The sequence below is a fragment of the Pelecanus crispus genome, chromosome Z, assembly GCF_030463565.1.
Source record: "Pelecanus crispus isolate bPelCri1 chromosome Z, bPelCri1.pri, whole genome shotgun sequence".
Taxonomy (NCBI): Eukaryota; Metazoa; Chordata; class Aves; order Pelecaniformes; family Pelecanidae; genus Pelecanus; species Pelecanus crispus.
The window spans coordinates 41,021,326-41,036,145 of NC_134676.1; the positions used below are offsets into that span (position 1 = coordinate 41,021,326).

The 14,820-nt window shown below is 52.6% G+C and overlaps 1 protein-coding gene across 1 annotated transcript; it reads left to right on the top strand.

Moving 5' to 3' along the window:
• The first annotated feature begins 564 nt into the window (after positions 1-564).
• Positions 565-13,938, top strand: KLF9 (KLF transcription factor 9). The gene is made up of 2 exons (XM_075726942.1): positions 565-1,033; positions 13,683-13,938. The coding sequence occupies exons 1-2, from the start codon at positions 565-567 to the stop codon at positions 13,913-13,915; spliced, it is 702 nt and encodes a 233-aa protein (XP_075583057.1). The 3' UTR covers positions 13,916-13,938.
• Positions 13,939-14,820: the final 882 nt, after the last annotated feature.

Genomic DNA, 14,820 nt, shown 5'->3' on the forward strand with positions numbered 1-14,820 from the left:
CGGGGATTGGCGGGGCGGCCGCCCGGCGGACACACCCCCCTCAGAAAAGGGGCGCTGTGAGTGGCGGGGGGAGAAGGTAAACAGAGCCGGCCGGCCCTGCCCGCTGACCAATCGGGGGGGCGGGAGGGGGCTCCGAACCTGACGTGATGGGACTCGGCGCGGCCGTCCCCGGGCAGGAGCACGCGGGCGGCGCGCGGCGCGGGGGGCGCGGGGCGGGCAGCGGCGCGGCGGGCGGTCTCCTCTCCCCCGGCCCCCGCGCCGGACCGGGACCGGCACCGGCACCGGGACCCGCACCGGGACTCGCACCCGCACCGGCACCGGGACCCGCGCGGGCGACGGGCGGCGCTCCCCCCCGCCGGCTGCGCGCCGCCCCCGGGGGGCGGCGGTGAGGGACCTGCCCGGCGCCCCGCTATTTATTTCCCACCCCGCCCCCCTCGCCTCCTCCGCGCCGCAGAGACCCCGCGCCGCGGGCGGGCCATGGCCGGCGGCGTCGCGGCCGGCCCGGCGGGCGAGCGCTGAGGGTGCCCGGAGCCCCCCCTCTCGCCGTCCGGGCGCGGCCGCACCATGTCGGCCGTCGCCTACGTGGACTTCGTGGCGGCGCAGTGCCTGGTCTCCATCTCCAACCGCTCGGCCGTGCCCGAGGCGGCGCGGCTGAAGGTGCCGGGCGAGGGGGAGGCGGCCCGGGAGCTGCGCGACCCCCGCGACGCCTGGAAGGACTACTGCGCCCTGCTGGCCATCGCCAAGAGCCTGCTGGAGCTGAACAAGTACCGGCCGCTGCCCGCCCCCTCCGTCTGCAGCGACAGCGTCGAGAGCCCTGACGAGGACGCGGGCTCCGACAGCGACGCGGCCACCGAGCCGGCCTCCAGCCCGCCCCGCAGCCCGCCGCCGGGGCCGCCCCCCCGCCTGCGCGCCGCCGGGGCCGCCCCCAAGGGGAAGCTGGCGGCCGAGAAGCGGCACAAGTGCCCCTACAGCGGCTGCGGCAAGGTCTACGGCAAGTCCTCCCACCTCAAGGCGCACTACCGGGTGCACACAGGTCAGCGGCGGCGGCGGGCGGGGGCGGCGGCGGCGGGGGGGGGAGGGAGCGGGCGCTTGTCCTCGGATGAACCCGCCCGGCGGCGTGCACGGCGTCCCCGCGCGCCCCCGCCGCCCTCCCTTTCCGCTTTGCTTTGCTGCTGCTTGCTTCTTTCCCCCCCCCCCCCCCGCTTTCCTCCCTCCACCCTTTTTATCTCCCCCACCCCCCTTCTTCCCCTTCCTCCCCGCCCCGCCGCAGTGCCGGACCGGCGACCCGGCTCCGGCGGGAGGGGGCGGCCACCCCGGGCGGGGCTGCGGCACCGCCTCCCGCCGCGCCCCGCCTTGCCCCGGCCGGCAGCCCCCTCCCCACACCCCCCCCCCCCCCCGACCCCCGCGGGGGGGCGTAATGAACTTCCCGGGGCCGCCGAGCCCGCTCGGGGCGGCGGTGAGGGAACCGGCGAGAAACGGGGTCGAGCGCCTGCGGCGGGGCGGAATTCGGCACGTATTCCCAAAAGAAGCCGGGGGCAGGACAGCCCCCGCCGCGCTGCCGGTGTGTGGGGGGGGGTGTGTGTCCCCCCCCGGGGGCTTCACCCGCCGGGCTGCCCTGTGCCCCCAGCCCCGTCCGCGCCCGGCGCTTGGGAGGGCGTGGCAGCCTGGAGATAAACAAATATCTCAATTTTATCCACAAATATCAGCTGCGGCAGCGATCCGCGCTTCCTCCGGCTCTGCCTCGGCGCCGAGGGGACAGCAGCTGTAGACTTTTCTCTTCCTTCGGTGGGGCTTTTCTGGTTTTTTAAGCCCTCTAGTGCAAGCGGCTGAATAAATGCCTTTACGTGTCTGAATTGCAATTGGGGCCCGGTGCGGTACGCACGGCTGCTTAAAGATCGCTCTAAATTAAAGGGCGGCGTGCAAGTATGGAAAGGAGCGGATCAAAGGAGGCAAACGCTGCCAGCACTTGTTTCACGTGCTTCACATCTGTTCTGTAGATGGCAGTTCTCTTCTGGATTTTTGTCTCTTGGCAGTGACAGTAAGCGGTGAAGTACGAAACGAGTTTATCACCCGGGGAACGTACCGTGGGCCATTGCTGTAGCGTTTCAACGCAGCCTGGGTAGGGCATGGCCACATCTGAGCTCCACCTAAACTTTGTCGTTCTGGCTTGCCTGGGCGTACGTGCACCGCAGAGGAGGAGAGCCGGTGCCCGTTGCCTCCCTGTGCCCTGCTGGCAGATCTGCTGGGTGCTTAGCTCCAGAGATCAGCGGGAGGAGGAGGATTACGGGATGCGGCTGAGCGGTGAGCTCTGCGGTTAGATGGTTAAGACTGTCTCCGTGAGCCGGGAAAGAGGATGGTCAGTGGTGAGCCTGTACTGACCGGTGCCGAGGATTGTTGTGCTACCAGCTCAAAGACTGCAGCTCTGATGCTCTTTTGGAGGCTGAACGTAACTGATGCCTTGCAAAATGTTGGCTCACAAGTGAGAAAGAAAATGCGTGAGCACCATTTCCACTTACTACCCCATGCTCAGATATCCACCCCAACATGGGAACCAAAATAGACATCGACTGGGATGGCATTCTGGGTGATGACATGTAAATTAATGTACCGTACGACCCACACAGCTTGCTGTAAGCAGTAGTGTTATAATAAGTATCTCCTGAAGTGGCGTGAGGCTTAGCATGTGCTGCTCACAAGTGGGTGGCCTTAGCTCCAAGTACGAGATGTTCGACTCGGGTGCGCTGATACACCGTCACGGTAGTTCTGTGTGATTAAAACGACTACAGACATCCAGCAGTAATGAACTTTCAGAGCTTCCTAATGTGAACAGTTAATTGTAGCTAACTGAAATGCTAACTGATACTGCTAATGTTAATTATTTTTGTAGATGGCAGAGCAATTCCTTAGCAACAGTGGGATTCAATGGGACCTCTGGAGTTATTCATAACTGCGTACTGCAGATCATTAATGCTCCCTTCTTAGTACCATTTTCTTTCCCTTTTTTCCAAATAATTTGATATATCTGAGCCTCTTGAATTGCTTTCATCTGCCTGCCATTTTTCATCAGGCCACCAACTGGGTTTCTTGCTGCTGTGTAGCCTTTAGTGGAAGTAGGTGCACAGCCACCAGTAGAACCTTCCTGGTCTTAAATTTTTAACGTTTAATCCCAGTCTCTCTATCTTGGAAAATGGATTTAGGATTTCCATTCACACCCGTGAGCTTGCTTGTAGCCACAGCTCTCTTTATTCACGGATACTAACCGAGGACGTTGGAAACCTCTGGATATTGCTGTGTGCTGTATAACGGTGGGAATCTAAAAACTCACCAGACCATCTTTGGAAAGCTAACACAGAGCAAAAGATGAAATACCAAATAAAGGCAGAAGACCAAAGACTTGATGCTCAGAGATTAGAGGCTTGTATCTTATTAATGATTCTTTAAACTTGTTGGTTCAAAGGCATTCCATATTTCAGAGACTAAAAATACCTGTATAACTGTTTGCTTGAAGTTTGGGCCTTTGACGACTCTAGTTCAGCTTCCAGAACACCCAAATTAGCCAAATTGTCTTCTGTGTTGATCTTAACAGAATAAGGTCAGCGGATGGCACTGCACATCCTGCTTGTCCCGCCAAGCCCACTGAACTCAGCATGACGTAGTAAAGCAGGATTTGTAGGAGGAAGCCAAGGAAGTCTGAACTCTGCCCCATCCCAGGGCAATAGACCTTTAATTCCTCGCAAGGCCCTTGGTGTTCCTGCAATATGATCAGGCACTTCTTCATTCTGTCACATATGTGTACCCACGTTCAAAACATATTAACTCGCAAAGGCCTGGGGGTACAAAGACAAGCATATCACCGAAACTGAACTATCGCCTCCCCTGTGCCTTCACTACTATCGAAAAGTAACTTGGAATTTATTATTTAAGTTCTGGTGTCTTGAGCGGGAAGAGCATTGCAGGTAAGGTTGTTCTGCGTGAGCTGTTTCCAGTAGCGTCTCTGAGGTGCATGGCGCTTGGTGTGGGAGAGAAAAGAGGGCATTACCCCTGACAGCTCACAAGCCAAAAAGTGTTTGTCAGGAAGGCGGGTGGAGGGATAGCTGTACAACGTGACTGTACCTTAGGTTTCCCCATACCTTATGGGATGGTGTTATGGGAGTATAGGACACGTAAACTCTGCTGAAGTTTGGCAGTGGCAGGAGGGATTACAAGTGGTGTGCCTGCTCAGGAGTCTTGAGCATGGAGACGGCATGACCAAGTCTTGCAGACTTTCCCTTCGGAGCATAGAAAAAAGCCCAGATGCATTGTCAATACGTGCACAAGACCCGAGCCCTGGAAGCAGTGCAGAGGTCAGGAGAAAGCAAGGGACTGGGCTGACCAAGGAAATGATAAGCAACAGCAGGTATGCAGAGAGATACCTTGAAAATGCAGAGACTTCCCTAAATAGGTAGCTTTAGGGGTTTGATTATGGCTGGTAATGTGTAGGGTTAGTATGAGCCTCAAAGATTGCGTGCAGGGGGGGAGGGTGAGCATGGGGGCAGCTTAACAGAGAGTTTCCAGGGAAAATAAAGGCATATGAGAGTAAACAAGCAATCTCAGTCAGAATGCCTGGGCAGGGAGTGCGGAGCAAAGGGCAAGATACCGACAGGGAGAAGGAGAGCAACTGGCAGGAGAAATAAGCTTTGAGGAATGTACGTTTGCTATGATGGTGTGAATACAAGCCAGTTAAAGGGCACGTGGCTGCTGAGAGCAGATCCTCCTGGTCAGGAAAGAGGGACAGAGAAGGTACCATAAAGCTAGCTTGTGAGATGCCTCCTCATACAGGACCTGTGGGACTTTACTTGCCTTGGGGGGGGGGGGCAAATCCCAGATGCTTCTCAATACGTGGTGCTGCAGATCATTGGGAAGTTCACATGTGCATCAGGTACCCTTAATTAAGAGGTTAGACACACAAAACCCAAATGTGTGAAAGTTGTCCCTCTTCAGCTAGGCTTTTCAGCCAAGCGCATCATCATGCAGACTGGATCTGAACAATACCAAGAGTTTTGTTACATCGGGCAGCTGCTGCACCCTTGAGCTCTCCTGGCATTTGGCTCTCGATGATGTTTGGTAGTGGGGCTGTAGGCAGAGGCATGGACCCGTAAGTCAGTTGTCCGCACAGTGAAGCGGAGGAGCATTTCTGGTAGAAAGATAAGTGCTGCAGCTGCCTAGTGCTGCAATCTAGACACCGTGGTGTTGATCCAGCCCCCGTATCAGTTTGGTTTTGACTGTGCTGCTTTGTTATTTGTGTTCTAGATTATCAGTAGCTCAACAGACTGTACAGGTGCTGATATGTTGACAATCCTCTGCTCACTGGAAGCTTTTTTGGGTATTTTGTGGGGGCGTAATCTGAAATGTAGCATTTTAAGCCCCTCTTATCCAGCTCAAGCAATGTCACTTTGCCAGATCCTTTAGAATAAGACTGAAGAGCAGAAAGTGGAGCCAGCAGGACAGTTTTTGCTAAATTCAGACCTCCTCCTGAAACACCCATTCTCAAGGGTTAATGCAAATGGGCAAATTGGTGGAGTTCTGATGGGCATGTTTCCAGGTCTCAGAGAAGTACAATCATACTGACTGGAAGCCTTGCCAGCTTCGTAAGGTAGGCAAAAATCCTCAAGATTAAGTTCAGTGTTGCCCGACTCCCAGTTGGTTGGTTGGTTTGTTTGTTTTTCCTGTTAAAAAAATAAAAACATTAAGCAGGTATATGTGTCACAGTGGGAAAGCACTCCAGAAAGGTTTGTATATTAATTGGGTCAACATAAAGAAATGCACATGTAGGACAGAAGCAGTGAGCAGACATCACCCATAAGAGTGCAGCTCCTGTTTCCAGATGGATATATTGAAAATGCAGCTTTACTGAATTCCTGCACGCTGTTGTGTTGTGGCATTGAAGACTGTGTGGTGGGTGTCACCTGCTCTTGTTAGCTTGTGTGTCTTGCAGCCCCAGCTGTTAGGATCCCTGCAGGAACGATCATTCCCCTTCGTCGGCTGCTCTGCTGTTGTGCACCAGGCTGCTGCTTGTGGCCTCGCACAGCTCCCAAACCTGCAGCTGGCAGAGCAGGGAGCAGCCAAGTTAAGATTAAATGGCCAGAGTCTGGGGTAGTGATGGCAAAGCACGCTTCAGGTAGTGTTTACTTGTGGTAGCATAGTTCACCGTCTATGTTTAAGTAACAATGACTGTGAGTAGCTTGAGAGCACTCTCTAAAATACCTTAAACTTGAGGGAAGAGTCTGTTGAAGTACTGGCTAGTAAATTCATGGTGAAATAACAAGCGTGGTATTATCTTTCTGAATGCACGTAAAATTGCATTCCTCCTTCCCCTGTCAAAGCTCTTTCCACTTCACGAGCATTTAATTATTCAGACAGGACAGGAGCCTAAACCCAGTGCGCTTCGATCCCAGGTAGGTGCCCTAAGCACCAGCTGAGAGTTGGTCTCTCTCCATTGCTCAGTTAATATTAAAGTATTAGCTGCAAAACAGGAAGTTCAAATGGAGGTAAGATGGGAAAGGAGAAGAGGTAGGAACTTGTCCCACGTACCCAAGAGCGTACTGCTGAGGGCACTCTTCTCAGCTATGAAAGTGTACATTTAACACTCTGGTGAGCTTTGGGGAGGTCTCTCGTCTCCCAGGTAGCTTCCCCAACTGACATACATACATATATACACACACACACACACTTATACACATATACATACATATATATATATATGTAAGGAGGCACAGTCCCCCAAAGAAAGCCCCAAAGGCAGGCAGGGAAGGTTGTGATCTGGCAGAGAAGCTGTAAGGATATCCCTTGCATCTGCTGCTGTGTCAGATGGAGGTAGCAGCAAGATTGAGTCTCGCTGGGATTTAGGCTCCCAGCAGCTCAGCAGTGGTGGGGTTTAGCAGGTGTTTTTTTGCATCTGGGTCTTTTGAAAGAGACTCAAACACCTGCATGTGCAAGCAGCTTGTCGAGTGGTGGTTTTGAGACAGAGCAGTCTAAATGCAGGCTGAAAGTGGTGTTTTAACACCTGAATCATCCTGTGATGTTTAGTTCTGAGTGGTGGTGGAATAAACCCCTTGCTGCAACCCATCCATCTGCTGCCTGTCCTGTAGGCACTGTCTGATCTGTTGCCAGACCGGATGGATGGCCACGGTTTAGGTGTTGGCAGACACCCTTGGTTTAGGCACGTGGTACCTAGCGTCCTCACCACTGATCTTGCTCTGTGCTGTTTCTCACCGCTATCTGTACCTTGTGGTTGCCACGTGTTTTATTGATCTGATTTTTGGAGTATCTCAGAAGAGGAAGAAGGCTGTTTGAAAGGCCTCTGGTCCCTCTGCCCAGAAGTGGATGCACAGATGTCTGTAATATCCATCTTCACCAGAGTATCTTGCGTGTGGATGCTCAGTCAAAATCCAGTGTCCATCATGAAATTGCTCATTCAGGGTGTGTGGGGCAAGCAATGCACTGGGGGAAAAAAGTGAGGGAGACCCAAGTAGCAGCTGTTCTGCGGCAAGAAAGATAGCCTACCCCCACACACACCATGCAATAAGCTGGACCATGTTCTTGATATCCACCTACAGTACCAGTCATACTTCAGGAGACACTAAGAAATGCAAGAGTGGTGGCTGAGTAGGATCACGGGGGGCGGGGGGGGGGGGAAGCAGGGGCGGAAGACATCCCTGTCATTGTCATCTCTAAGTCAAGGATTGTGGTTCAGGACCTGTTATTCCTAGGGTATCAAGATTTCTTTGGAAATTTTGAGCTGCAGCAGCCACAGAGGTACAGGAGGATCTTGGAAGATAAAGGTGGGGATTAGATTCTCTCATTTGAACCATGCAGAGCTGATTATGCCAGTCCTGTTCTGCTAAGTAGTTTTGCTCTTGCCTGGTGGCAAGAGATTCCACTCTTTGGGCTTTCCATATTTGTGTGCTTTCCCTTCTCCCTCCTTGCCATCAGCCGCTTCAGGTTGCTGGCAGGAGGGGTGGGCTTCAGGGCAGGTGCCACAGGCAGGGTGGACGTCCCCGCAGCAGGAGGTGCTGGCTTGCTGTGCCATGTCAGCAGCCAGGCAGGGAGTGGGAGCCGCGCACAGACACCACATCCCAGAAATCAAACTCCGAAGCCTTCTTCAGTTTTGATACTTAAAATAGTTGCTGCTATGAATACCAGGCAGCACGGTCCTACCATGTGCTTGGTGGCCTCATCTTTAAAAACATGTCAGTCAAGGGTACCCAATTAGGTGTCCATTCATGCAGCTGTAGCCACAGTCCATTTGGCTTTCTAGTTAATGCGTGAAGCAGTGTCATTAGCATTATTTGACAGCAAACTGTTCTGCGTTAGCTAGTACTGATGCCAGACTCTGGACTCATGGCTGTGTCCAGCCTCACTTCTGTCAGCGAGGAAGACAGTGTGACCCTAGCAAACCATTCATCTTGGCCAGACTTTCATTCACACCAACAGTAATTCTGAATGTCTTCTGTAAAGCCAGTGTGCAAACAATTTTAGTAATTCATGTAAAATTAGTACTTCATTCCACCGCAGAAGCTAAGTGTGCATGCACCAGTCCTAGTGCATGTCCTGTTACATGTCAAGAGAATTGCCCAAATGTGTGATCATCAACTTTGTCTTCAGCTTTTTCAAGCACAGCCTCCCCACTCCCAGAAAAAGTCACTCAGAACTTATCTATCTCTTGCTTGTCCAGACAAATTCGTCTTTGTTAAAGCCACCATGAACTGCAGCTCCTAACCTCAGTCATCCTCATCTAAAGCAGCATTTTGTAGTGAGAAGGCAGAATGATGGGATACCAGTACGACCTGTACTGTTAACAAGTCTATTAATGCCCACTCTGTATTCGTTTTCAGAAACTCTTCCAGCACAAGACTACAATGTGGGAAAATCTGGAATGTCCCAGGGCAGGGCAAAAAACCTAAATAACTTTACCATCTATTCAGAATAAAATGGAAATGGGTTAAAATAAGGCAGACGTGCCTCAGGTCATACAAAGCAGCTTGGATACAGAGTTTAAACTTGCAGGGAAAGAAGAAACTCACCATTTGCGGTAGAGGGTGGGGAGAAGGAACAGGGAGAAAAGGTCAGGTGAAGCAAGAGAGCAAAGAGAAAAAGGATCTGCAATGGCCTTTATATCCATATGGGATTTAACACAAGCCAGGGCTGCAGGGGTTCTTTACACTCCAGAGAAGACCTGCTAAGAGCCACCATTAGCTTATGCTCAGCATAAACTATGTCTCCCACTACATTCCCAGTGGCACACAGGACAGAGAATGGAGTTCTGCAGACATACCTATTCCTATAACCTGTAAATCAGTTTGTTTCACTTGTTACTTCTGTAAGCTGCCCTGGGTATTTTTTTTTTTTTTTTAAAGAAAATTATTTACGTCTTGTATCTCTTGTGTTCAGATCCTATCACACATAGTTTTAAGGAATTGTGATATGCCATTGGCCATTCCTTCATCTCTTGATAGAGATCCCATCTAAGGGATATCTTAAAATGTAAGTAGCGTACTGCCACCAAAGGAAACAACGTATGATAGTACGTGTTTTGATGGTTCATTCTGCGCGTTTCAAGCTTTAGCATTACTACTCCCAAAACTAAAGGGGGAAAATTAATATGGAAAAGGTATTTCTTGACTGAGACGTGACACACAAATCTGTATCTCCAGATGGAGGCAGCACTAGCTTGCATTGCAGCTCTGTGTGCCGTTGCCTGCCCAGCTGCATATGAGTCGCAAGACCAGTTTGCTCTGTGGACGCTTCCACAAACATCTGTGCTGCTTTAAATAATAGCGTGTCAAATGCAACCAGCAAATACAGTGACCGGCTTTGCTGAGTGGACAATGAACACATGTCGTCAGGTATCTCTGCCTCGTCTTAAAAATCCTCCTGGACGCACACTCCGCCCCTGCTCCGCACCGATGAAGCCCGTCGCTGAAGCACCGTCCCTCCGGGCTCCTGTCGTCCCTTACAGCTTTGTGACCGAGGGGAGCAGCGGATCCCCAGGCTCGGAGACAACCCCCGAGGGCCTGGAAAAGCCTCCCTCCCCCTTGTCTCTCTGCTCTGAGAAGTCTGGAGTTTAATGCGTTCTGGAGCCGGGGATTATGCCTGGCCTACTTTCATGAATACGCCTTTCCGGAGCGGCCGTGGCAGCCCCGGCGGGCTTGTATCGCCGAGGCGGCGAAGCCGTTCGCCGCCCCTGTAGCTGGGGGCTCGGCGCTGGGTGCCGGGGGTAGCTCTCGTGCGTCTGAGGGGGCACGGCTGCTCGTTTCGGGCAGCCATCTGTGCCGCCTTCGCCATCCCGCGGCGCGGCAGCTCTCCCGTCGGTGGCAGGGCATGCCTCCGCCACGCCAGGCTCCCCACGGCCTTCAGCACTCCCCCTGCCGTGCTCGGGGCTGGCTCCCTGTGGAGTGCGGTCCCAAACCTGTGCAAGGGGTCCTGGGCGAGCCCTTTCCCCAAAGCTTTGCGCTCATGCTGCATAGCCTAAACGCGCTTTCCCCTGGCGCGTGAAATGGGTGCGCGGGGTAGCAACGGCGGAGGTCACGCTGCTCCCATCGCGTTTCAGGGCGTCGTGGTTTAGCCCCAGCCAGCAACTCAGCACCACGCAGCTGCTCGCTCACTCCCCCTGCCCTGATGGGATGGGGGAGAGAATCGGAGGAGCGAGAGTGAGAAACACTCCTGGGTTGAGATAAGAACAGTTTAATAATTGAAATAAAGTAAAATAGTAATGCTAATAGTATAATAATGATAATGATAATAATGACATACGAAGCAAGTGATGCACAATGCAATTGCTCACCACCCACCGACCGATACTCAGACAGTTCCCGAGCAGCAATTGCTGCTCCCTCGCCACCCCCCCCCCCCCCCCCCCCCAGTTTCTATACTGAGGATGACAACATATGGTATGGAATAGCCCTTTGGTCAGTTTGGATCAACTCTTCTGGCTGTGCCCCCTCCCAGTTTCTTGTGTACCTGGCAGAGCATGGGAAGCTGAAAAGTCCTTGACTAGCATAAGCAGTACTCAGCAACAACTAAAAACATCAGCGTGTTATCAACATTCTTCTCCTACTAAATCCAAAACACAGCACTATGCCTGCTGCTAGGAAGAAAATTAACTCTATCCCAGCCGAAACCAGGACACAGAGGCAATCCCAGTAACAAGGCTCCACTTTGTCTTTCCATCTGCATTTCCAGGAAGGCAGGGGTGGGGAAAGCCCAGTTTCTCGAGGGCTGCATGGGGCCAGATTCAAAACAGTGCTTTTAGGCACCCGGGTTGCATACTGCTGTGCCTGAAGCGTAGGCGCCGCACCCTGAAGACCGATCCCTGTTATCCCGCCTAGGCACCTGGTCTCCCTGTAGTACAGTTAGGCACTTCTGCAGGCTGAAGAGCTGTCCTGAGGTAAATGGTTGGAAATGTGGCTTCTGGGGATGGGGCAGGATGCCTGAGCTGCTCCCACTGCTCTGGGGTGTAAGTGCCTGACATAGAGCCATACACTAGATGCCTCCACACATGCAGAGATGTGTAGCGCTTCTCCCACGTTCCCACGGGGGAGCTGGAAAGATGTTCTGCACCTCCCACTGCCGCCTGCTTCCAGGAGCTGTGACAGAAACCATGAGACAGATAGCAAAAGAGCAGCACAAGTAAAAACGCTTGCCCTGGATGCCAAGGGCACGCTCCGGGCAGAGCAAAGCCAGGGGAGGGTGGTGGGCACCGATGCGAGCGCTCCGTACAGCTCCCGGTGCCGCTCGGCCGCGTAGCTGCGGTCGTGGCCTTCACGCATGTGTAAGCCTACGTACCGTTTTAATTAATTTCTTTTATACAAGCAGTGGCTGTTCGGAAAGGCGTCCAGCCATGTCTAAAAGTGTACAGCAGGGAGCCAAGAAACCTGTTTATGAAAAAAATAAATAGCCCCGGGTCAGGATGGCTGGCAGCGGTGCCTCTGCTGGGCTTGGGCACCGGGCTGGCTTGGCTCCCCCTGCTCACTCTACATCCTTCTCCCCTGACTGAGGACCAGCATTGCCGCATGCAATTCCCTCTCTTCTGTGAGGGAAGAAAGTGCAGGGGAAGCAGCCGTGCTGCAGCTGCCCGAGGGGCTGCTGTAACCTGTGTGGTCCTGCTCGTCCGGCCGCAGCTCCGCTCCATGCTGGTCAGTCTGGGATGGAGCAGCCGTCTGTCAGGGAGCACGGTATCATTAGGAGCCTAAACTGTGAAAACAGCTGTGTTATTTAAGAGAGGCTCACTAGGGCTTTCAGGGCCTGTGGTGTAGCTACATCTCAGCTTACCTGGTCCATCCTCATCCTCCTTGGCCTTTTGCATACCATCAGTCACTCCCTCCAGCCCCCTTTCTCCTTCCTACAGCTCTGCAGTGCATCCCACTGCTGGTTGTCCTCCTGGCATCTGGGCTGTTCATTCAAGCCTTTAGGCTTTTGTCACTGCCGTTGTGTCTGGGGAGGACTCCAAGGCACACTTCCTTGTAAATTACTCCTTTTTTTGTGATCTGTAAATGTAAAGCGAGCTTGCCTGTTGTGCCAAACTTCACAGTACCAAGAAATACTGGAGTTCTTGAGTTTCTTTCCAACTCTTCTAAGGTGGGAAACTCCTGGGATAGCTTTTCTATTTCATGGTTGACTATAAATAGCTGTCACATAGCTGTCATTTATATTCCCTTCAGGAGACTCTTACGAAAGGGAATTAAGGCATCAAACTGCAGCAGTGCATGATGTCTGTGACTGAGAGCTTTCGTGTGAACTTAAATGCCTTTGATTTCTGTCTGTGCCATGGACTAGGGGCAGCCTTGCCCGTCAGGAGGCGTTGGGTCTGTGCCTGCAGGCAAAACCTGTGCAACCTGCAGAGGTGAACTGCAGGGATGTGGGGTGCCAGGAAAAGTGAGTACTGTTCAATCCTTACACCCTTGTTTTTAAAAGCAGAAGTGTGGCGTGGTTTAGGTTAAGGTGTTTGGTTTGATTCTTCACCATCATAGGAAACATTTATACTGATAGAGCTGCGAATAATGAAGTAGTTTTCCTGTCCTCAAATCAGCCATCTAAGAGACTGAGGGGAGACCTTTACTCTCTGGAGCAGCTTGGATTTCTGGGGGAAGGGAGGGGAGGGGGGCACAGAACTTCTCTCTGCAGCCCAGCGGTTTTGCTCTACATGTTTGCAGCCCCAAGGCTGCACTGCTCTCCCCGATCCCTCCCTGCTCGGTTCTCCCCAGGCTGGAGTGACTTGTCCTAGGTGAAGGATTTGTTTTGGCTTCTTTTCTAATGGTTACAAATGATTTTATTGAGCAAAGTGGAAGCGTCAGAGGAATAATACTGGCGCTCCTTTCCCAAACTGCTGTAGTGAGCCTGACATGAAAAATGTCCAGGCACAGGCAGCGCTCATCTGTTGTTTTGACAGTCTTTGGGGTCATGTAAGGTTCTGCACCAGAGTGCAAGTTCAATGCGCTTGGGGGGGGTTTTGGCTTCTGCTGGAGGTGAGACTGAAACCCGATGAAGCGAGTCAACAACTCCACAGACACTGGCACCATGGCAGAAAACAAAAGCAGCTTTTTCCCCTCAGCAGCATGTTCTCTGGCTCCTCGGTGAAGCTGGTAGGTGCCGGCCTGCATTACCCCCGCCCCCCTAAATCTCTCGTCATCCTTTCCTCCCTGCAGGCGAGCGACCATTCCCCTGCACATGGCCCGACTGCCTTAAAAAGTTCTCCCGCTCCGACGAGCTCACCCGGCACTACCGAACCCACACAGGTGAGAAACAGTTTCGGTGCCCTCTCTGCGAGAAGCGGTTCATGCGGAGCGACCACCTGACAAAGCACGCCCGCCGCCACACCGAGTTTCACCCCAGCATGATCAAGCGATCCAAAAAGTCCAGCTCCGGCAGCTCCTTGTGAAGGCAGGGCTGGCCCAGGGAGGGGAGCCGGGGGGAGGTGAGCTGCAGCGAGGATGCAGGCAGCGGTGCTGGAGCCTGAGCATCCGCTGTGGTGCCGGTTGCCCTTGGTGTCCAAAAGCACATGTAGCCAACGTTCAAAAAAAAAAAAAAAAAAAAAAGTACTCCGTGCCCCCCTCCCTGTCCTCCACCTCCCCACCCTGCACTGGGAACAGCGGTCTGGAGCAAGTGGACTGCGGGGGTGCGAGGAGGGAAGGGGTGGCCAGCCGAGGAGGGGAGCACCTCCTCTAATGTAAAGCATTGATGCTGGTGTACATACGTCTGACTGGATGGTCCAGCCTGTGCCACCGCAGTAGCGTGACCCCGAGGTCTTTGTGATTGCTGTGTCATTAACATGTTTTGTTGAACAGTGTAATGCTGCTTGTATTTAGAGTTTGTCAAGTAAAACCACTTTCCGAGTCACATAAATAACTCTCAGATAAAAACTCCATAGCACATTGTAGAAGTAGGTTTACTTCTGTCTCAGAATGATCCTGCATTTAAAGAGACTGTTAAGAGAAACATTACATATGTTACTAATAGCATCTGATTGATATACTGAAATAAGGTGAATTTATACTCAAGAAGGCCCATTAAAGTAAATGGGTCTTTTTAATTTTTCTTTTTATTAACTATACTTTTGAATATAAGCTGCACTTTTCCAGTAAAAACCTGTATAATTCAAGCAGATACTTAAAGCAAAAAAACCCCACAACAGCTCAGTTGTTTTCTGGCCATATGTGTATTTAGCTCTGTTACTCATTTACCTGGAAAAATACAAGTCAGCCTAGATACTGTGGCAGGGGCATGAGAGCAGAAGCATACGTCTCTCAATTGATCCTATACTTTTAATGTGTCAATAAATACAGT

Coding starts and splice junctions, on each gene's coding strand:
- KLF9 (XM_075726942.1), top strand. CDS start 565: ATGTCGGCCGTCGCCTACGTGGACTTCGTGGCGGCGCAGTGCCTGGTC. Junction 1,034..13,682: donor GCACTACCGGGTGCACACAG/GTCAGCGGCGGC, acceptor TCCTCCCTGCAG/GCGAGCGACCATTCCCCTGC.